Source organism: Vespula vulgaris, chromosome 11, assembly GCF_905475345.1.
Source record: "Vespula vulgaris chromosome 11, iyVesVulg1.1, whole genome shotgun sequence".
In the NCBI taxonomy this organism is placed as follows: Eukaryota; Metazoa; Arthropoda; class Insecta; order Hymenoptera; family Vespidae; genus Vespula; species Vespula vulgaris.
In genome coordinates this window covers 7,171,993-7,192,006 of record NC_066596.1, presented here as the reverse complement: position 1 = coordinate 7,192,006, position 20,014 = coordinate 7,171,993, and the positions used below count along the sequence as shown (strand labels likewise).

Sequence of the window (20,014 nt, the reverse complement as noted above, 5' to 3'; positions counted from 1 at the left end):
TATTATTAGATTTTAAAAAATATTTAATACATATTTTAATACACATATTTTTATGTATCAACAAATTCTCGTATATTATTTTCATTAGAATAGTTACAAGCAATCTCTCTTTTATTTAAAGAAATTTTTTATTTAAATTACATAAAATGAAATTAATTGTTAACTTTAAAATGAAATAATCTATAACACATTAGTATAATTGAAAATTAATTTTACTGAGAAAAATGTATCGATACTAGAGACGCGCTTTTATTTAAATACTATTTATTCATTGCTTGGGATGGCGTCCGAGGTGTTGCGGCAATTTCGAAGAGGGTAGTCAGTTTTGAAAATTTTGACAACGGTCTTAAAAATGGCAGATAATCAGCAAAGTAGATTTGAAAAATCTCTTGGTTTACTGACTACTCGATTTGTTACTCTTTTGCAAAAAGCGAAAGACGGCGTTCTCGATTTAAAAGTCGTAAGTACTTTCACCAAGTTGCGAGACAAAAAGTTAGCTTGCATGTGAGGTTAAGTTATTACGGATGTATACGCCATTTCTAGCTTGCGGGAATTTTGAAAAAAGTGTACCAATAATGTGATGTTTTTTATTAAGTATTGCAAATTTCTATCTAAAGAAAAATTTAAATATTATAAAATTTTGTTTCTGTTTATTTTTTCTTTTACATTAATAATTTGTCATGATTCAATATGTGGGTAAACATAACCTAAACATAAAGAATTATAAATATGATACCATCGTTTTATATCAATATTATGTTTACTGATTAAGATAACGATGTCTATTTATAATGTTGCAGGCCGCAGATCTTCTAGAAGTTAGACAAAAAAGACGCATTTACGATATTACAAATGTCCTTGAGGGCATTGGTCTTATAGAGAAGAAAAGCAAAAATAGTATCCAATGGAAGTATGTATGCAGATTTATTATTATATTTCATCTAACTTACAATATTTTACAGTTAAATTTAACATAAATACTGATTTATTATATCTTATGTAGAGGTGCAGGTCCTGGTTGTAATACGCAAGAAGTTGGTGAAAAATTGTCAGATTTGAAAGATGAAATTAAAAAATTAGAGGACCATGAACATTTATTAGATACGCATACACAGTGGATTCAACAAAGTATAAAAAATATTGAGAACGATATAGTTAATAAAAAGTATGCATATATCTCTTATGAAGATGTCAAAGAAAATTTCCCTGATGATTTTGTATTAGGAATTCAAGCTCCACCAGATACAGAATTAAGTGTGCCAAATATGGCTCAAGTGAATGTACGTGGAAATATATTACAAATATATTGTAAGGCTTATTTATATGATCTGGTGTTGTTGAATTGTAATAACAATGTTTTATTTGTTAGATAGCAGAGGATGAAGAAAGAGAAATAAATTATGAAATGCTTTTAAAAAGTAATTCAGGTGAAATTAAAGTATATATGGTTCAACCAGATTTAGCAAAAACTTATGATAATAAAGTATTAGAAATGAGGTTACAAGAAGAATCAAAGGGTATGAAAAGAGTAAAAGAAGAAGATGAAAAAAAAGAGGAGACCAATGTTAAACCAAAGAGAAAAGTAGGAAGGTAAAAAGTTTTGCAATTAAATTATGTTGTAATTTAAAAGATAATTGATATTAAAATTTATCTGTGCTATTTTCGTAAGAAAAACATTTGCTCTTTATATATCAATAATAAAAAAAGTAGTATTATTGATCTGCTCAGAGCAAACAGTAACCATACTGGTCTTATAAGGGGATGAATAACTATTGAGAATATGTTGTTCATTTGGTATAAACCATACAAAAATATTATTTTGTTAGTTATCCTTTGCATACAATAAAATATTGAATAATGAAGCATTAAAAAGTATAGACATACATAATAGTACGTGTGTGTGTGTATATATATTTACAGACCACCAAAAGGTATCAGCAAGCATGGCTCTACGTTATCTGACGAAGAAGATGAGGATGATCCGGAATTAATAGAAGCAAAGATAGTTCTTCGCGATGTAAATACATCTGGTAAATAAAAATTACTCATAATTCTTTAATATTGAAATTATGAATAACTTTTATTTATTTCTAATTAAAATTAATTTATTTTATTATAGATATTATTCAAGGAGAACTTGAAATACTTGATCAATTTTATTCCGATAGTAAGTAATTTTTTCAGTTAACTCTTTTAATATTTTCAATATTAATAGCTTATCAAATTTATGTACTGCTTATTTATAGTCTGTGGTCCACTTGTCAGATTAAGTCCACCACCAGGAGAAAAAGATTACCAATTTAATCTTAGTGAAAATGAAGGGATTTTTGATTTATTTGACATTGCAGCAAAGTGAAAACTACATTTAGTAGTTTTCAGAAATCAATGGACAACTTAGGCAATTGAATATTCACAACATCAGTGGGATTATTCTAATATTATTAATTAATGCTAATATGCAGTGTATATAATTTTAAATAATGGATGTAAATCACGAATATTAGAATGTGCAGTATTTTTTTATCATTAAAGGCTAATGCAAGGTGATCAAAAAATCTGTATAAAAATCAATTCATACATGGTATATTTAAAAATAATTCTGAATATTTGACATACTACATGATAAAATTAATGATCCAAGATCTATATCCGTATTTATATAGAACCCAATTTACTAATATTATTTTATATTGTTTAATCATTAAATATTATAAAGCAGCATTTTTGAGTTAAAGTATAATTATGCAAATCAGCAATTTTTTATTTAATTATTTTATGTAGATAATAGTACATATATATATATTTTTTTTGCTTTGTTTCTGGTAGAATTATTTTGATCCACATATTACATATGGGACAATATCAGATGAAATGTATATTACATATAATTATGAAATTTTTAGCTTTTTGAACTTTTTATAAAATTGATAACTATAGATAATTATTGAGTTATATTCTTTGTACGATATTGTTCACATAATAAAGGAAAAATTATATATTTGGAAAACATTAGATTTAAATTAAACGTTAACATTTTCTTTCCAAACAGGGTGGAATTGTATTAAATTGATAAATGAGTCATTGAAATAAACGTTTCCTTTTCTTACGTACTATGTTTAGAATAGCACGTTTATGTTAATAATAGTACACGTATGACGCGTTTAAACGTCGGCATCTGTATTTCGAAAGAAACTTTGTTGAAACGTCAGACATTATCATATCTAAGATTTTCTTTTTTGGATTATCATGCACGACGCATCACCATGGCAACAGAAAATGAAAAACTCGTTTGCGCAATATTGGAAGTAGAACCAAACTCAACCAAGACCGTGGTGAAGGACCACCACTAAGTAATCAAGGACAGACAAGAATGGATCGACTAATTTCATCACCGGCGGGAGTTTTGCGCGTGTCGCGCATAAGTCTCGTCCGTGTCATTGAGAATATGCGCGAGTTTCCCGTAGTAGCGAATCGTTTCCCGATGCAGCGATATTGTCAAATCGCTATTTCTTCAAAATCTTCACTAAGGAATATCGTAGATTGGTCTCGCAACAGTTTTTTCAAGTAGATATATACGCCTTTTTCACGTATATGATACGCTAACTGTTATCAGTACGTGACATAAAAACATGTAAAAGAGAGGACAGTAGATTTACATTCTTCGTTATCTGAAAACGTAATCTTTTCCTTCTTTTAAGCTATCCTTTTTTTTATCATTTATGTTTTTTTCATTACTAGTATATTCATTATTGAATTGTATAATGTTTGACAAGAAGTAAAAACGTACGATTATTAAGGTGTGCGAGATAAATATTAGAAAATAAATAATAATTAATAATTTGCCTTTTTAGTGATTATATAAAAAAATGCGAATCATTTTAGTAAAATTCCGTGAAGTATCTCAAAAATATCCTATTGTAAGGGGTATGGCATCTTATACTATTATTTGGCCAACTGCAAGCTTATTTCAGCAAAAAATAACAGGTAGACCAGAATTGAATTATACAGAAGCATTAAGATTTAGTTTGTATGGTGGCTTTTTTGTAGCACCAACTTTATATTGTTGGTTAAGATGCGCTTCACATTTTTGGCCAAAATCTGATTTTAAATCTGCAATCACAAAAGTAAGTTTTCAAAGATTTTATATTATGATATAATTGAGTAAAGATGTGTTATTATATATATATATATATATATATATGGATTTTTGACAGGCATTGGTAGAACAAGTTACATATAGTCCAACTGCTATGTGTTGTTTTTTCTTTGGAATGAATTTACTAGAACAAAAATCTATTTCAGAATGTGCTGAAGAAGTAAAACAGAAATTCTGGCCAACTTATAAGGTATATTTAATCGTATAATAACAATTAAAGTGGTAAAATGATAGATAAAGATCATATTTTGTTTTATTTTTAGGTCGGAATATGCATATGGCCTATTCTACAAACTATTAACTTCGTGTTAATTCCAGAGCATAATCGTGTAGTTTATGTAAGTGTCTGCAGTTTCATCTGGACATCTTTTCTTGCGTATATGAAAGCACTTGAAGCTAAGCGAGAACAACAAGGAATGGCAAATGATGGTACAAATGAAAAGGAATTTTTAGAAAATACACAGAATGCAAAATCTATGATTCGATCAGTTGAAAAAAGTAGATCAAGTTCTTTATGATGTAGATTTTGTAGTAAATTTTACAATATTAGCTTAATTTATTTGTATAAATTTTAATTTCCATATACTTATATAAAAGATTCCTGTTTATATTTTATTAATATGAGCACATGATATTTATGGAAAAACAAATGGAAAAATTATTATGAAAGTAGAGTTTTAAACTCAAGATTCCATTATATATTTATACAAATGTATAGGATAATATCATATTATCGTGCTAATCCAAAACTAGTCACTTTAATAAATGTTAGCGTTTACGGGAAACAACACATTTCCTTATCTTCAGAATAAAATATAACCCTATTTAATAATTAAAATAGAAAATTATATCAAAAGTTATTAAAATAAGTTAAAAATTATAAAAGAAATACGTTGAATGATCTCATAAATTGAAAGTATATGGTGTTCATAAAAAATATAAAGTTTATCTGTTTAAAAAATCTATTAATATTTAAATGTGATTGACAATAAATTGTATGAAATTCTACGCAAAAGAATGAAATATAATAAACTTATTGAATCGTATAAAAGTTTTTTCTATCAAAAATTGAGAGTCAAAGAGAGATACTTATTTTGATCCTATATTTTTTCACTCCTAAATACACACACATATACATAGAGAGAGAGAAAGAGAGAGAAAGCATACTAATGAATTTATTGAATAAGAACAATTAATGGACTTCCATTTTCTTGTATTTGTATGATGAATCTGACCTTGAATTGTTATATCATCTCGCAAACTTTTAAAAATATTGAATGTGATTGGTTGTTCTATACGAATGGATATATGAAAAGTTTCTCAATAAAAGAAACCCATACGATAATTGGTCCAAATTGTGGAAGCCTATTCGATGATCTTACATTAGTTTATCCAATCATCATAAAATGATAATAACAAATTGTTTTATACAATTTCATATACCGAAAGTATATACAAAGTGCAGATTAAGATAAATCGATAAATCTAAGATTCGATCGAAGGATGCCAAGAGCAGCAACTTCGCATAAAGCTGGAACGAAAGTGAACGAGACATCATGCGCAAGTAGCGCAATTGTAAAAAACAGAGTAAGCGAGTAGGATTTTAGATATGCATTGCGTATCAAATATTTAAGTTTCTGTGATATCCGTCAGTATTAACCGAATTAGGAACATTAATTGGAAGAAAATCATTCAAAAAAATATTTATATTATATCGAGCGGTGTAAATAATTTAAAATAATTTGTAGACATTTTTCCAAGAGAAACGAAGAAAACATCTAGAACGTATATAACGTATATAACGTATATAACGTATATAACGTATATATAAAAGAGAGTTTACCTATCGTATATCACCGTTTCCAAATCCGTTCCGCGTTTGCGCCGCGTCAGGCGAACGTCAATAATGTCAATAGAGTCATAAAAGAAGGAGAGTTGATAAAAATATGTGATGTTGTAAATACGATTGAAAAAGATAGAAACTCGCGTAAGAGTCCGTAATCGCGTCTAGTGGTTTAGATTATGAAAAAGTCGACTAAATATTGGACGGGTGTGGGTAATATTTCGACAGTGTGTTTGTCGGAGGTGAAGAGGGACCGAGGAGACCTCCAGGATAATCTTCCAACTTTTTACATGAAGGAGCAGGATATACCCGAATATCTGGAGGGCTGTGGTCTGACAACTTGCACGGCCGGCGATATGCCCGAGGCCGTGGAGGTTTTACGGGATAATAGGGAGCACTTGAAGGAGAAAAAATTATCTAGTGCTTCCATAGCTGGACCCGATACGAAAAAGACCGTAACTGTCAAACATCCTGAATCAAATAAGCCTAAACCGACCACTAAGAAAGGAAAACCGATTCAAGCTGACTTGGATGTCTCGAAAGAATTCGTAAGATGCAAGGACGAGTGCGTTAAGCGTCTTGATTTAAGTAAATCAAGTATCACGAATCTTCCGAGCACAGTTAGAGATTTGACGCACTTAGTAGAGTTCTATCTTTACGGTAACAAATTAGTAACTCTTCCACCAGAAATAGGTTGTCTTGCCAATCTGGAGACTTTGGCACTCAGCGAAAATTCTCTTACGAGTTTACCAAGTACATTGGAAAATTTGAAGTCTTTAAAAGTTCTTGATTTGAGGCATAATAAATTGAACGAGATACCTGATGTTGTATACAAGTTAACATCTCTCACGACATTGTTTTTACGCTTTAATCGCGTCAGGTATGTTAATGAAAATATACGAAATTTAACGAATTTAACTATGCTTAGTCTGAGAGAAAATAAAATCAAGGAACTTCCAGCCGGTATTGGCAAACTTACTAACTTAATAACATTCGACGTATCTCATAATCATCTGGAACATTTACCAGAAGAAATAGGCAATTGTACGCAACTATCTACACTCGATCTTCAGCATAATGAACTTCTGGACATACCGGATACAATTGGAAATCTGGTATTGATCACAAGATTAGGTCTTCGATATAATCGATTATCTAGTATCCCAAAATCATTAGCAAACTGTAAATTAATGGATGAATTCAGTGTAGAAGGGAATCAGGTCTCCCAACTGCCAGATGGATTACTCTCGAGTCTTTCCGATTTGAAGACGATTACATTGTCTAGGAATGCATTTACTGCATATCCATCAGGAGGACCATCTCAGTTTACAAATGTCTACTCTATCAATCTTGAACATAATCAGATTGATAAAATACCTTATGGTATTTTTTCTAGAGCTAAAAACCTAACGAAGCTGAACATGAAAGAAAATCAATTGACTGCTTTACCTCTGGATACTGGAACATGGATTAATATGGTTGAATTAAATCTTGGTACAAATCAGCTAACAAAAATTCCAGATGATATTCAATGTCTTCAAAGTTTGGAGATTTTAATTCTATCTAATAATTTATTGAAACGTATTCCTGCCAGTATAGCAAATTTACGTAAACTCAGGGTCCTAGATCTTGAAGAAAATAAAATAGAGTCTCTTCCTAATGAAATTGGATTTTTACGAGACTTACAGAAATTAATCTTGCAGTCAAATCAAGTAACATCATTACCACGTGCAATTGGGCATCTAACAAACCTAACGCATTTGAGCGTAGGAGAAAATAATCTTAATTATCTACCTGAAGAGATTGGCACATTAGAAAATTTAGATTCTCTGTATGTTAATGATAATGCAAATTTACATAATTTACCTTTTGAACTAGCTTTATGCACAAATCTTAGTATTATGTCAATTGAGAATTGTCCTCTGTCACAAATTCCTCCAGAGATAGTTGCAGGAGGTCCGTCATTGGTTATTCAGTTTCTTAAGATGCAAGGTCCTTATCGATCGATGTAACAAATCTAGCCTTCTATATATCACATAGATGTCGATTCTTAATGCACGTGATACAAAGTATGATATTATAATGATCTCACTTAAATAACAACGTATTAATGTTACTGATATGCATTGTATAAAGTGAGCAATATTTTTATTGTTGCAAAATGGATAATACATATTTGTAATGTTTTCAATATAAAGAGGAACATACATTTAATATGTAACTGGTGCTGAATTGGAAGTTTATTTTGCAAATAAATGATGAGCTATTTTAGATACTATGATAGCATGAATCACACTTATATAACATTGTTAGTACAAAAAATATGTAAAAATGTTTAATCATGATAGAATCCTCATATAAGCTTTTAAGAATATATGAATTTCAATTGCGTTTATCCTTGAAATATTTCCTATATTATATGATGCTTGAAACATAATTAAATGATTTAAAGTCTAATGATAAGTAAATTAACATCTTCTTTTTATTTTTATTTATTTATCTTTGATATGTTTAAGAGAGTTGGAAATATAATATGGTAATGCATAAGAACAAAATCTGTGCCTGAAATTGTGTGAAAGCAAAAAATTTATAATATTAATATGTTAAAAAAGTAAATTCTTGAATACATAAATTTTATCTTCCCAAACTATTAGAGATAATTTACTTCTGTTCTGATTTTCCATTAAACATACAATATTTATGAGGCTGAACATTAATATATTTGATTAAAATCCACAAATTTTCAATATCAAATGAATGTTGATTCTACTTTATACTACATGATTGAAAAAATATTAAGAATCGACATCAATGATATCACATTGTGTTTCTTGTATTGTTATTTTATTGAACACAATTTGCCAACTGTATACATGTATTACAAATACGTAGAGGTGTTTAAATTTTTATCACCATATACATTATGTTTACTTTTAATCATCTTATTCTTTTTGCCAATACAAACATAATTGTCATTTTATCAGGTATAAAATTAAACATAAGAAATTCAAAACGGAGGTATTCTTCTGATAACTAAAAGAGATCTATTTATCTAATTTAAGTAAAATATGCTAAACAGCACATTATTTTTTTATTTTTGACAGTATAAATATATATGCAGCTATAGACATAAGTATACTGATTCTAAAAATAAGGAAAATAAAAGTTGTAATTACAATTATTATTTCATATTTTATGAAAGTTTTTATTTAGTAACAATTCTATGGTAAGCTTCTAAATCTTAAATTTATTTCTTTAAATTTTATGAATATTGGACACACAATATCTATCTTTTATTACATACAAAGCATAAAATTATAAATTGTAACATTATTTTAATAAATATAATAAATAGTTGCTGAAAGCATTTAGACTAGAAGTAATATATTTTATGTATTATCATGTAGTGTCAGTCAAGAGACATTTATAATGATAGTTTCATTCATTTTTAATATTGAAAGTATTACAAATTATAAATTGCTGATTTTATATTGTTAAAAGAACTAGAATATTTATTTTAATAGCATTTATACACATATGTTATGAAAAGATATTAAAAAGAGTATCATTGAACATATGTAGCATTTTTAAAATATAATAAAAATCATTTCAGTTCTGTTTAATTATTATAATAATCATTACATGTTCAGTCTAGATTGTAAAATTAATAATTACAATACATTATCATGACAAGGGTTAATGCTGCCAAACATAAACATTTAATATAATAATAAATATTAAGTACACATGAGCATAAAATTGTATTTTTCTTATTGTTTACAATATTCTCTTGACTGTACACAGAGACATAGTGCCAATATAAGTGTTAAGTAATTGTATACAAATGTTCTTATGAATATCCATATGTGCATTATATTGTTATTTACAGACAAATATATTGTTAGCTCTTTGGCTGATGTTATATAGATAAGATTATATTAATAACACTATAATATTCTTATTTGTGTAAATTTCATCTTAATTTTGATATTTGCAGATTTCGTGTTGTGCAAGAGTCAAATTTATAGTATTTTGCTATTCACACATCAAAAAGCTTCTATGATTAACACATTGAACATATTACACATCGTGATTTGTTATCAGCATTATTCTTCTTATACAATAGATAATGTATGAGCAATACAATAATATTGCATAGAAGTTCTATTAACAATACTGCTCATCTTTATATGTGTATCTTAAATATTATGTTTTTTTTTTCTAATATAAGGTTATTCATAACTTAAGTGTAAGATTTCAATCGACCAATATAATTTTATTAATAAATTAAAAACATTATTTAATCATTAACATACTTTATAAATATGATTCCGTGTATTCATAAATATTATTTTAAGTAACATATTACGTCCGTATGCATTAAATTATACATTTCATTCATATTGTAGTTCAACTTCAAATTAACAGTGCTTAAAATTCTGTTGAATATAGCTATTTACATTTATGTAAGTACATAGATGTATGGAAAGTAAATATAATTCTATTTGTTATCTATTGTCTGTGGAAGTATATGCAAAGCATCAGACTCTTTCTGTATTGTTTAATATTTAATTTAGAAAATAAATATGTGTGGAATTAATTTTTATTTATTTTTCATTTTACAATAGAAAGATATTGAAGAACTTTTATTAATGATTAAATTAATATTCTTTGATCACCATATAATAAATGATAATTTCATTTTAATTTATACTTTTTTGCAGATATATATTGTAATTTAAACATTGTTACAGCAAATGGTTGTGATAATGACATGCTATTGAATTATTTTGGTAAATGTTTTCCAAAGTTTGTATCATATATTACAATAATAAAAAAATGTAGCATATAGAACAAAAAAATACAGAAAATTCAAATATAATTAAATGAAAGAGTTTCTATGCTATTATTAACTAAATATGTATTATCATATTAATATTTAGAATCATATTCTGTTATAGAATTCATATAATTCTGTATATGTATACATTAGTGTTTTAGTGAGGATATACTTTATGAATAATTAATCCTCATAATACTTAACAAAATAAAAAAGTTTTCTCAAAGAATGTTATTACAGCTACATACTGTTTTACATATATATTATATTATATTATATTATATTATATTATATATATATATATATATATATATATATATATATATATATGATATTTTTTCTTTAACTGTAATTTTTATAAAGCAATTTAATTGCATTATTTACTCTAATTATTCAGTTAAAATTCCCTAAAGAAAGATAATTTATATTATTAATATCAAATAAATTAATATCAAAGCACGAATATTTATGTAGATATTATGTAATATTATTTTAACAATCATTTAATTAACATGAACTCAAATTTAATGAAAATTATGAAGACCTGCATGTATTACAGATACACATGTATATTGCTAATATTAATGTTACAATACAATTTATTGTGATAAACTGTTTAACAGTTTTAAAATAAATAAGTAACAAAAACCTGTGGATTAGAAGTCACTAGTTTAAATGCTGTTTGGAAATAGAGAATATGCTATTCTCAAATTGTGTTGGATGGTATGTTGGATGGTATGGCATAATATTATATGTATAATTTAAAAAATGTAATTCAATGTATATTATATAATCATATAGAATCCTGTATAAATATTTCTAAATATATAAATATACTATATAGTAAATGCTTTATTTTTTGCATACTTTTTAAAATACAGAAGAAATGGTAAATGCACTCTGTCACATTTCAATTACTATTTTGATTCTTTAAGAAAAATTTTATAGGATTGGATAAATATTTAAGAAGCATTATCTTATCAGTTATTATAATTAAACTTTTAATTATCTTTTGTATGGAATAACAATTATATAATAATTTTTTTTTATAATTATTAGAAATATTTATTTATTATTATATATATTATATATATTATTAAATATAATTATTAGAAATATTTCAAAAGTTTAATGTAAGAAAGATATTAACATTTTTTCTCTTTTTCTTTAAGACGTCGATTTTGCTCAAACTGTAAAGATATATTACTTTGTATTTTTAATGAAAATTTGGTTTTCAATTTTTTATTACACTGTAAAATAAGTAAATAGAATATCATTTGTTTTAATACAATGGTTTTGATTGATATAACATTTGTGAATAATATGTTTGTATAGAAAAGTTATATTTACTTCAATGAAATGTTCTATTGTGTTATTATTTGCAGCCATTGTTTTTGATGCGATACTGTTTTTAGTTAAAACAGGAGAAAGTTGCTTAAATTGCCCAAGAAGTTTTTTTGCCGTAGTAAATGCCAACGTATTATCTTTATTTGCATGAACTATCAAGTTATTATTTTTGCATTTTAAATCTATGTATTAATTTATAGTCAATAATATATTTTACAAAATTTAATGAAAATGTACACAGTAAAAATTAATACATATTTACCATTATTTTCAAATTTTTTATTATCATTTAAGTTCTCAACAGTAGATATTAACCTGAAAATAATTATAGAAGAACAAACTCCTCCATTATAAACAACAAAGCATATAAACAAATTAAATAATGTATCTAATAACTATTAACATATTGAAATAACTATTAAAATATACCTAAGAAGTTCCACCATTTTTTCTGAAAATAATTGTAGTTGTTCTAATTTTGTGGACAAATTTTTTATTGTTATTTCTTGTGTATTTCTATTAATAGTAATAATAAGTATTTTTTTTGTTAAAATAGCAATATCTTTTGAAAGCTTTTGAATATTTTCTGCATTATTCTGCACATCTATATAACGTACGAAAAAAAATTTAGGATACTAACATAGGAATAAAAAAATGATGACTACTAGAACAAAATTATTTGATTTATCAATACTATCCATAAATAATGACCTGCTCTATTATTGTTTTCATTTCTAATACTTTTAACTTCGTTAATATAAGAACAATTATGAGGTTTAATTGAATTTATAATATATGGATAATGTTGAAAAACTTGTGAAAAATCATGATCGTGTGAAAAGTTCCACACTTGACAACAAAACTGATCTCTTATAATCCATTTTTCTTGGCCAGTATTGTTCTAAAAAAAATGCCTTATACTATATTCCAATAAACTTCGAAATATAAAAACATAAAAATTTTTTATATTTTCTATAAATCGCTTACCAATTGAATGTTCATATTATTTAATTGTACTTCCTTCTGTCGAAAACTTTCTTCAAACATATCTATCATGTTTTTTATAATATTTATTTCAACACTTACGGGAGTCACATTTTCTATTTTATTTACAATTTCGTTTGAATTAAACCATTTACTATAATAATTATAAGAATCCATTTTCTCATATCATTATATATATATATATATATATATATATATATACATATATGCATATATATATATTTATTTACATTTGTATTAGAAAATAAATTTGTTAAATGGCGCCAATTTATCAAATACCGCCACCTACCAACTTAAAGATAAATATTTCATTTCCTTTCATATTTATCCCCACTTTTGTTTTCACACAAAATATCTGTGAAATAACCTCTCGGAATAATCTTTCTTTATATGTAAATAAACTAATCGAAATTTGTCCATGCTATATGAAAATCTTAACTAATTTTGATAAATATTAAATAACAATCATAAAGAGAAAATGAGTTCGAATAAAATAGAAGTAATAAAAAAAACGTTAGTAGATTTTTTATATATATTTATTGATATGTTGACTTATTCTGTTATATTTGTTTCAGTGAGTTTAATGTTAATATGAATTTATGATTATAATATATCATCTTTTATTAATATTTTATTTAATTGCAGTAATCTATCTCCACAAGGAATGCGATGTCAAAAATGTTTGGAATTTGGACACTGGAGTTATGAATGTAAAGGAAAACGAAAATATTTACACAGATCTTCTCGTACTGTACAACTTAAAAGAGCTTTAAAAATGCAAGAAGAAAATGACACGTATGTATCTTTAAAAAATTATTATATATATACATTGAGATTTATAAAGATAATATAGAATTTATCATTTATTTACAGAAAAGAACAAAAAGTGGAAGTTAAGAAATCTCATGGACAGAAGAGAAAAAAAATGAGAAAAGAATCAAGTAGTTGCAGTGATACAAGCTCTTCTAGTGTTGATAGTAGCAGTTCTAGTAGCAGTAGTGAAAGTAGTAGTAGCAGTTCTTCTTCGGACAGTGAGTCAGACTCGAATGATAGTGTTTCTAGTAGCAGTAGCAGCAGTAGCAGTAACTCTTCACACTAAAATATGTGATATATTTAATAATCATTATTCCTGATATACTATATGCTTATTTTTGTAAAATAGCACTTTTTATTTTCCCTAAAAGATATTACATATGTTTTTCTATTTTAGACAATAACACAAGACATTTGCGGAATATCCCTAATATCTTTTATATATTACATATTTTATTACAAATTTATCAATTATTTGCTAATGAAATGTTCTCTTTTTCTTTTTTTAAATGTCTAAATGTGAAATTAACACATAGGAAACAATTAAGTGTAATATAAATTTGAAATAATAATTCTTATTACTTGACTTTTAAATGTATTTTTGTAGGATCCTTATGGTACCAGAGCTTTGGGTTCGGAAAATTAAAAAAATACATTCTATTTGTTAACAAACAAAGTTTTATTTTAATAGCACACTCTCTAAAGTCCAATGACACTGATTTTCCACATTACTCACTGTACTTCTCCGTATACTATGATCTCAATCATTCGTCGTTCATCTCATTTTTCGTCTTATGCTTCATCTTGGACTATCATTTCAACCCAACTCCAATTCTAATTCTATATGCATTTTAGGAATCGTTTTTCACAATCGCTTTTTACAGACACTCGATAATAGCTCACTTACATCATGCATCAAACATTCATACTATTTTCGGGTCAATTTCTTTCCAAAACAAAACACACTCTCTACCAAAGCAATGCGCTATTACGATGAAAGATGTAACTAAATATTTTTGTTAGCACTTCCAACTCATCCCACATTTTAATTATTAAAATATTGTAATTCTAATAATTTAATTACATCTAGATTAAGAGATTGTAAGAAGGATCACTTTGAAAACTTTTTTATCAAACCGCTCCTTTTTAATATGAAAGTAAATCTATACTTAATTTTATACTAAATAAATTTAATTTAATTAAGAGCTCTACTAGAAAAAAATATATTTTTAATATTAGTACAAATATATAAATTATATTTTTGGCAATATATGTCTATGTAATTTTATTTTTTTAGAGAAAAATCGTTATTACAATACCGATAAAAGTGGATCTTTGAAACAAATGTACAATGTATAATAAACTTTATGTAATTTAGTAAATATTTCATTTACAAATGTTTAATATTAAAATAGTTGTATAAACAATTACATGAATACATATAAAATGTCTATAAAATAAAAGCTTATTAATTCGTAAAAATGCATTCATGATGAAAAAAAATTAAGAAATATTATTTAAAATAATTAAATATTTCATGGATTTCTCAGTCATCAATAGTTTCAGGAAGAGTTTGAATAATTACCTTTCTTCGAGAATCATATACAAAATTATTAGTTTTGAAAATATCACTTTCATAAAATGGATGTAAATTGTGTATGTCAATCTGTTTAGCCTGAAAAATTTTAATGAAATTAATATAATTTTTAATTTACTAGAAATATTATAAATAACTACAAATGGATATACAATATTTTATTATCACATTTATGAATTTTTTTAATCAATATAGAGTATATTACCCTGTCCAATAAATCTTTTTCCGATATTTCAAGAGTTGTAATTCGATTCCCATGTAAGGCTTTTTGGAATGCTAATGTATCCAATGTAATTTGTCGAAGTATATAATACAAAAGTTCACTATGATCTTTTTTGTATGATAAGTATTTTTGAAATGTCTGCAATAATAACATGTTAATGCAAATTTAAAAAGAAGCAGTCAATGAATATGAGTTAAGAGTAATTAATATACATGAATATTGGCCAAAATTGCAATTACATACTTGCCGCATACTTTTCATAACAGAGTATTTTTGTGTATCAACAAAACTGTCTAAAACCATTCTAATAGCAAGATTAATATCACCTTCTTGTACATGATCTCGTAAATACATTTTTGCACTAGCTTCAGCCATTCGAATTATACTTTCGATGTGTCTTACTGTTATAGGTAAACTTCCAGTAGCCTATAAGATAATACAGTATTGATGACTTTAGTAATTCAGTAAATTATTTGGAGCATATAGATGTCAAATTTTATGTTTCTTTACTTATTACTACTGTACTATTTTAACTTACTAAACTTTCTTGTCTTAAACGACTATATAGTTTGGCTACTTTATCTTGATCAATATTAGTTAATTTAGGATGAACATTTTGTTTTGCATAAACAATATACTTTTTAAGAAGATCTTGAGGAATAGATAGATTTTGTGTTGTTTCCACTGATTCTGTTGGTACTGCTTTTTCTGAATTTGTTGGATGATGTTTAATATGCGAATTTACTACAAATTTAGCTAAATGTCTATCTTGCATAGGATCCACTTCATCCTTAACTATACACAATATATCAAATCGGGAAATAATTGGTTCTGATAAATCTACCTAAAATACAATGCTCCAAAATATAAACTCATATATGACATACTTTATAAACGGTAATTTTTAAATATAAGTGACTTTTTACATTTTCTGAGAAGGTCATACTAGCATCATATCTGCCTCCAATTGGATTGGATGCAGCTATTACTGAACATCTAGCATGCAATGATGCAACAATCCCTGCTTTTGAAATAGAGATACTTTGTTGCTCCATAGCTTCGTGTATAGATGTTCTATCTTGATCATTCATCTATAAATATAATATTAAAAATTCAAAGTAATACAATATATAACTAATATATTACTTTTTATAATTTATAGCTAATATATTACCTTATCAAATTCATCAATTAGGCAAACACCATGATCTGCTAAAACTAAAGCACCAGCTTCTAATGTCCATTCTCGTGTATTAGGTGGTCGACGTACGTAAGCGGTTAAACCGACGGCAGAAGCCCCTTGACCTGTTGTGAAAATTGCTCTCGGAGCTATTTTTTCAATATATTTCAAAAATTGAGATTTAGCTGTTCCTGGATCACCACAGATTAGAACATTTATATCTCCTCTTACTTTGTGTTTATTACCTTTTAAAATAAAAGAATATCTCAAGTAATACAAATACACCAAACGATCTTCTTTTCTTTTTTAAACGTGCTGCAATTAATTTATCTAAGATTTGTAATTTATTCACCAGGATTTTTTGCTTCTCCTCCAAAAATGGTTAATGCTAGTGCTCGTTTAATATATTCATGTCCATATATAGAAGGAGCAATACTTGCAACAATTCGATCGGCAACACGATGATCTTTACTCAAAGCAAGAATACTAGCAATATCTTCTTCAGTTAGAGATTCTACAATTTCTTTAGAATCCTTTACAAATAAGTAATTAGCCAATAATACTGTAGAAAACACTGGAAACCCCTGGTCAAGATCAACAATTATAATTCTTTATATAATTATCAACAACAATTTAAGAAATATAATAAAGCAATTATTTAATAATAAATTATATTGAATATACAATTTACCTGTTCTGTATTTAAAGAACCATCATAATTATTAGTATATACAGCAGTAAGATCTATTTCATCCCCTGGTTTGCATCGATCACAAAGATCAGACAACAAAATACAATCTTTACTTCTTGGTATTCTGCCTGCAGGTACTCTACCTGGAGATTCTTGAATTGTTATTCTTTGATAATTTCTGTATATTGTTTGTTCCATATTAATCTAAAAATAATTTATCAGAGTATGTTAGAAATGATTATCTATATCTTTAACACAAAATATGCTTACCATGAAAGGACCAAAGCTTTGACATTCTGGACAAGAACTTGGTTTGACTTCTGAGTTTTGAGATTGTACAAAAGGACCAAGAACATATCCACACTTAGAACAGTCATATTTAATAACAGATAATTGTGGTAACACTCCTGTTGTAGCTGTCACAACACCAAGAGTTCGAACTAATTGATTAAGATGGAGTTTCCTATATTTTCAACATATATCAAATAATATTGAAAGGAATATAAGTATAAATCACATCAGATTTATAAAAAAATACAACTAGTATAGTTTTTACCTAAATGTACGTAATTCTTCTATTAATGGAAGTTCTGATATTCTAACATGAATTTCACTTGTAACTCTTTCATAACTAGGAAAAATAGTTAATACCAATTCTTTGGCTACTTCATCAAATATTTGTAACATTTGAAATGGAGCTTCTGGCAAAAAATAAGCCAAAACATGTTCTTTACTTGCAAGAATGGGGAATTCCACAATAAAGCTGGACTATCATTAAAATTTGTAAAAATAATAGACTATTATCAAAATGAATTATAAAAAAATTAGTATACAAAAAATTATACAAAAAACAGATGTTTTTATTTCATTACCTGATTACTTTCACACATGTGACGAATACGTTCTTTGTACATATACTGTCCTTTTGAATTTGTGTGAGTACGTAAAAAACTCTTAAAACGATTGGAGATTTCTGTTCGTGGTCCTAACATTGTAACCCATTCCTTGATAGAATGACCTTTTGTATCTTCTAAGTTTTCTATAGATTCTATCATCTGAGATCAAAAACAGATTTTTTAAATGGTAATCAATAAATAATAATATTTGTAGAATAAATAATAAATAGAAATTTTTACCTCTATGTCATCAATTTCACCAGTAGCAGCCTTCTCAGCCATGCGTCGTTTGTGAGTTTGTGTTTCATCTTCATCTGTATCATCTACATTTATTCATAATATGTAAATATAAGAATATTTAATAATTATATAATATTTAAAACTGGAAGTAAAAATAAATATTTCTATAAATAATGTAATGATATAAAGACAAATTTACCATAAAGTAAATCTCTATCATCTCTTATAATTCCAGCTGCGCGATCTCTTTTTCGCATTTCTATTTCAGCTGCAACACGTTCTCCTTGAGACAATTCAGAATATTCATCATCATCAAGCATGGCTGGATCATATCTATCAAGAGCTGGCATAGGACGGTAATCCCTGTGCAATATAATATATTCAATATGATTAAAAAATAAATATTTTAATTTATAAATCTATTATAACATTGCATATATGACATCTTACGCCTCCATGTTATCTCCAAATAATTCTTCTCCTTCTTCTTCTTCATTATTAATATCATTATCTTCATTAAGTAATTCACTTTCATCTTCAAAAGGTTCATCTATATCTGGTGCAGGGGATGTCATTGGATCTATATTTCTATCGGATCTAGCAGGAGAGCTACTTTGATTCTATGATAATAATAATAATAGAAAATACAAATAATTACAAAAAAGATAATGGTTTTTGGATAAAAATTAACTAGTTTCTTATAAGTATTTGATTATTTAATAAAATGTTATATTTTAGATACTTACATTTTAATGTATTAGTTAATTATGTTTAATAATTAATTACTTACCATAATGTTTAATTCACAAAATATAAAGAATGAAAATTATAAGAGTAAGTAGAATTTAGAATTTTGTAATTTTACGAAATATAAATTAGTGACAAACATATAATTTTTGTATTATTGTTTAATAAATAATGGTAAAAATATCGTCATTAATTTAAAATATGAATTTGTACGGTATAATAATGATATACGAATACACACGTACACATATAACCACATTGAGTAAGGACACTAGGTGGCGTTGAATTAATAAATTTCCCGCCAAATTACTGTCATTTGTCAATAGTTCCCGCCTTAAATTCTATTCAAATTATTGAAGTTGATTAAAGTTTATTCAATTCTGTTTGAATTATCTGAATTTTACTTAATAGCTATTTCTTGTAAACATAAAGTTAA

At 26.4% G+C, this 20,014-nt stretch overlaps 6 protein-coding genes across 16 annotated transcripts; 4 read left to right on the top strand and 2 right to left on the bottom strand.

The window, feature by feature from the left end:
- The first annotated feature begins 231 nt into the window (after window positions 1-231).
- LOC127067729 (transcription factor E2F4-like) lies at window positions 232-2,850 on the top strand. 4 transcript variants are annotated; one of them, XM_051003011.1, is made up of 7 exons: window positions 232-460; window positions 801-910; window positions 1,004-1,280; window positions 1,370-1,590; window positions 1,921-2,030; window positions 2,120-2,167; window positions 2,247-2,849. In XM_051003011.1, exons 1-7 carry the CDS (start codon window positions 353-355, stop codon window positions 2,354-2,356), a joined length of 984 nt encoding a protein of 327 aa, XP_050858968.1. In that variant the 5' UTR covers window positions 232-352; the 3' UTR covers window positions 2,357-2,849. The 4 variants fall into 4 exon arrangements, with proteins under 4 accessions (XP_050858968.1, XP_050858969.1, XP_050858970.1 ...); XM_051003012.1 differs by lacking the exon at window positions 232-460 and adding an exon at window positions 510-566 and having other exon boundaries at window positions 2,247-2,850; XM_051003013.1 differs by lacking the exon at window positions 232-460 and adding an exon at window positions 570-692.
- Window positions 2,851-3,144: 294 nt separating this feature from the next.
- Window positions 3,145-4,754, top strand: LOC127067731 (mpv17-like protein). Of its 4 annotated transcripts, none has more exons than XM_051003021.1 (5): window positions 3,145-3,797; window positions 3,883-3,984; window positions 4,048-4,124; window positions 4,215-4,346; window positions 4,420-4,754. In XM_051003021.1, exons 2-5 carry the CDS (start codon window positions 3,927-3,929, stop codon window positions 4,672-4,674), a joined length of 522 nt encoding a protein of 173 aa, XP_050858978.1. In that variant the 5' UTR covers window positions 3,145-3,797; window positions 3,883-3,926; the 3' UTR covers window positions 4,675-4,754. The 4 variants fall into 4 exon arrangements, with proteins under 4 accessions (XP_050858978.1, XP_050858977.1, XP_050858976.1 ...); XM_051003020.1 differs by having other exon boundaries at window positions 3,147-3,676; window positions 3,852-3,984; XM_051003019.1 differs by having other exon boundaries at window positions 3,147-3,797; window positions 3,883-4,124.
- An 858-nt stretch (window positions 4,755-5,612) lies between these two features.
- Window positions 5,613-11,687, top strand: LOC127067723 (leucine-rich repeat protein soc-2 homolog). Its single transcript, XM_051003005.1, has one exon. The coding sequence runs from the start codon at window positions 6,179-6,181 to the stop codon at window positions 8,009-8,011; it is 1,833 nt and encodes a 610-aa protein (XP_050858962.1). The 5' UTR covers window positions 5,613-6,178; the 3' UTR covers window positions 8,012-11,687.
- Window positions 11,688-11,835: 148 nt separating this feature from the next.
- LOC127067730 (uncharacterized) lies at window positions 11,836-13,453 on the bottom strand. Of its 2 annotated transcripts, XM_051003016.1 has the most exons (6): window positions 13,174-13,453; window positions 12,898-13,087; window positions 12,616-12,790; window positions 12,449-12,501; window positions 12,190-12,368; window positions 11,836-12,089 (listed from the first exon to the last, which is right to left on the bottom strand). In XM_051003016.1, exons 1-6 carry the CDS (start codon window positions 13,345-13,347, stop codon window positions 11,985-11,987), a joined length of 876 nt encoding a protein of 291 aa, XP_050858973.1. In that variant the 5' UTR covers window positions 13,348-13,453; the 3' UTR covers window positions 11,836-11,984. The 2 variants fall into 2 exon arrangements, with proteins under 2 accessions (XP_050858973.1, XP_050858974.1); XM_051003017.1 differs by having other exon boundaries at window positions 11,836-12,338.
- A 72-nt stretch (window positions 13,454-13,525) lies between these two features.
- LOC127067733 (zinc finger CCHC domain-containing protein 10-like) lies at window positions 13,526-14,590 on the top strand. The gene is made up of 3 exons (XM_051003024.1): window positions 13,526-13,704; window positions 13,837-13,986; window positions 14,065-14,590. Exons 1-3 carry the CDS (start codon window positions 13,670-13,672, stop codon window positions 14,288-14,290), a joined length of 411 nt encoding a protein of 136 aa, XP_050858981.1. The 5' UTR covers window positions 13,526-13,669; the 3' UTR covers window positions 14,291-14,590.
- Window positions 14,190-19,827, bottom strand: LOC127067722 (DNA replication licensing factor Mcm2). 4 transcript variants are annotated; one of them, XM_051003000.1, is made up of 17 exons: window positions 19,622-19,826; window positions 19,282-19,451; window positions 19,031-19,194; window positions 18,832-18,914; window positions 18,568-18,750; window positions 18,252-18,463; window positions 17,966-18,158; window positions 17,696-17,899; window positions 17,357-17,588; window positions 16,999-17,249; window positions 16,751-16,915; window positions 16,363-16,668; window positions 16,068-16,250; window positions 15,807-15,962; window positions 14,741-15,679; window positions 14,587-14,630; window positions 14,209-14,286 (listed from the first exon to the last, which is right to left on the bottom strand). In XM_051003000.1, exons 1-15 carry the CDS (start codon window positions 19,622-19,624, stop codon window positions 15,551-15,553), a joined length of 2,634 nt encoding a protein of 877 aa, XP_050858957.1. In that variant the 5' UTR covers window positions 19,625-19,826; the 3' UTR covers window positions 14,209-14,286; window positions 14,587-14,630; window positions 14,741-15,550. The 4 variants fall into 4 exon arrangements, with proteins under 4 accessions (XP_050858959.1, XP_050858957.1, XP_050858960.1 ...); XM_051003003.1 differs by having other exon boundaries at window positions 14,223-14,286; window positions 14,592-14,630; XM_051003002.1 differs by lacking the exon at window positions 14,587-14,630 and having other exon boundaries at window positions 14,190-14,286.
- Between the last annotated feature and the right edge of the window lie 187 nt (window positions 19,828-20,014).

Bases quoted from the DNA above. Each gene is read 5' to 3' on its own strand.
- LOC127067723 (XM_051003005.1), top strand. From the start codon at position 6,179: ATGAAAAAGTCGACTAAATATTGGACGGGTGTGGGTAATATTTCGACA.
- LOC127067730 (XM_051003016.1), bottom strand. From the start codon at position 13,347: ATGGATTCTTATAATTATTATAGTAAATGGTTTAATTCAAACGAAATT. The intron at 13,088-13,173 runs GTAAGCGATTTA...CATTTTTTTTAG, and splicing joins ATAATATGAACATTCAATTG to AACAATACTGGCCAAGAAAA. The intron at 12,090-12,189 runs GTAAATATAACT...CTTATTTTACAG, and splicing joins CAATAGAACATTTCATTGAA to TGTAATAAAAAATTGAAAAC.
- LOC127067722 (XM_051003002.1), bottom strand. The intron at 18,915-19,030 runs GTAAATTTGTCT...GAATAAATGTAG, and splicing joins TGATAGAGATTTACTTTATG to ATGATACAGATGAAGATGAA. The intron at 18,751-18,831 runs GTAAAAATTTCT...TTTTGATCTCAG, and splicing joins GTGAAATTGATGACATAGAG to ATGATAGAATCTATAGAAAA.
- LOC127067733 (XM_051003024.1), top strand. From the start codon at position 13,670: ATGAGTTCGAATAAAATAGAAGTAATAAAAAAAAC. The intron at 13,705-13,836 runs GTTAGTAGATTT...ATTTAATTGCAG, and splicing joins ATAGAAGTAATAAAAAAAAC to TAATCTATCTCCACAAGGAA. The intron at 13,987-14,064 runs GTATGTATCTTT...ATTTATTTACAG, and splicing joins ATGCAAGAAGAAAATGACAC to AAAAGAACAAAAAGTGGAAG.
- LOC127067729 (XM_051003011.1), top strand. From the start codon at position 353: ATGGCAGATAATCAGCAAAGTAGATTTGAAAAATCTCTTGGTTTACTG. The intron at 1,591-1,920 runs GTAAAAAGTTTT...ATATATTTACAG, and splicing joins CCAAAGAGAAAAGTAGGAAG to ACCACCAAAAGGTATCAGCA. The intron at 2,031-2,119 runs GTAAATAAAAAT...ATTTTATTATAG, and splicing joins TCGCGATGTAAATACATCTG to ATATTATTCAAGGAGAACTT.
- LOC127067731 (XM_051003018.1), top strand. From the start codon at position 3,867: ATGCGAATCATTTTAGTAAAATTCCGTGAAGTATCTCAAAAATATCCT. The intron at 4,125-4,214 runs GTAAGTTTTCAA...GATTTTTGACAG, and splicing joins TTAAATCTGCAATCACAAAA to GCATTGGTAGAACAAGTTAC. The intron at 4,347-4,419 runs GTATATTTAATC...TTTTATTTTTAG, and splicing joins AATTCTGGCCAACTTATAAG to GTCGGAATATGCATATGGCC.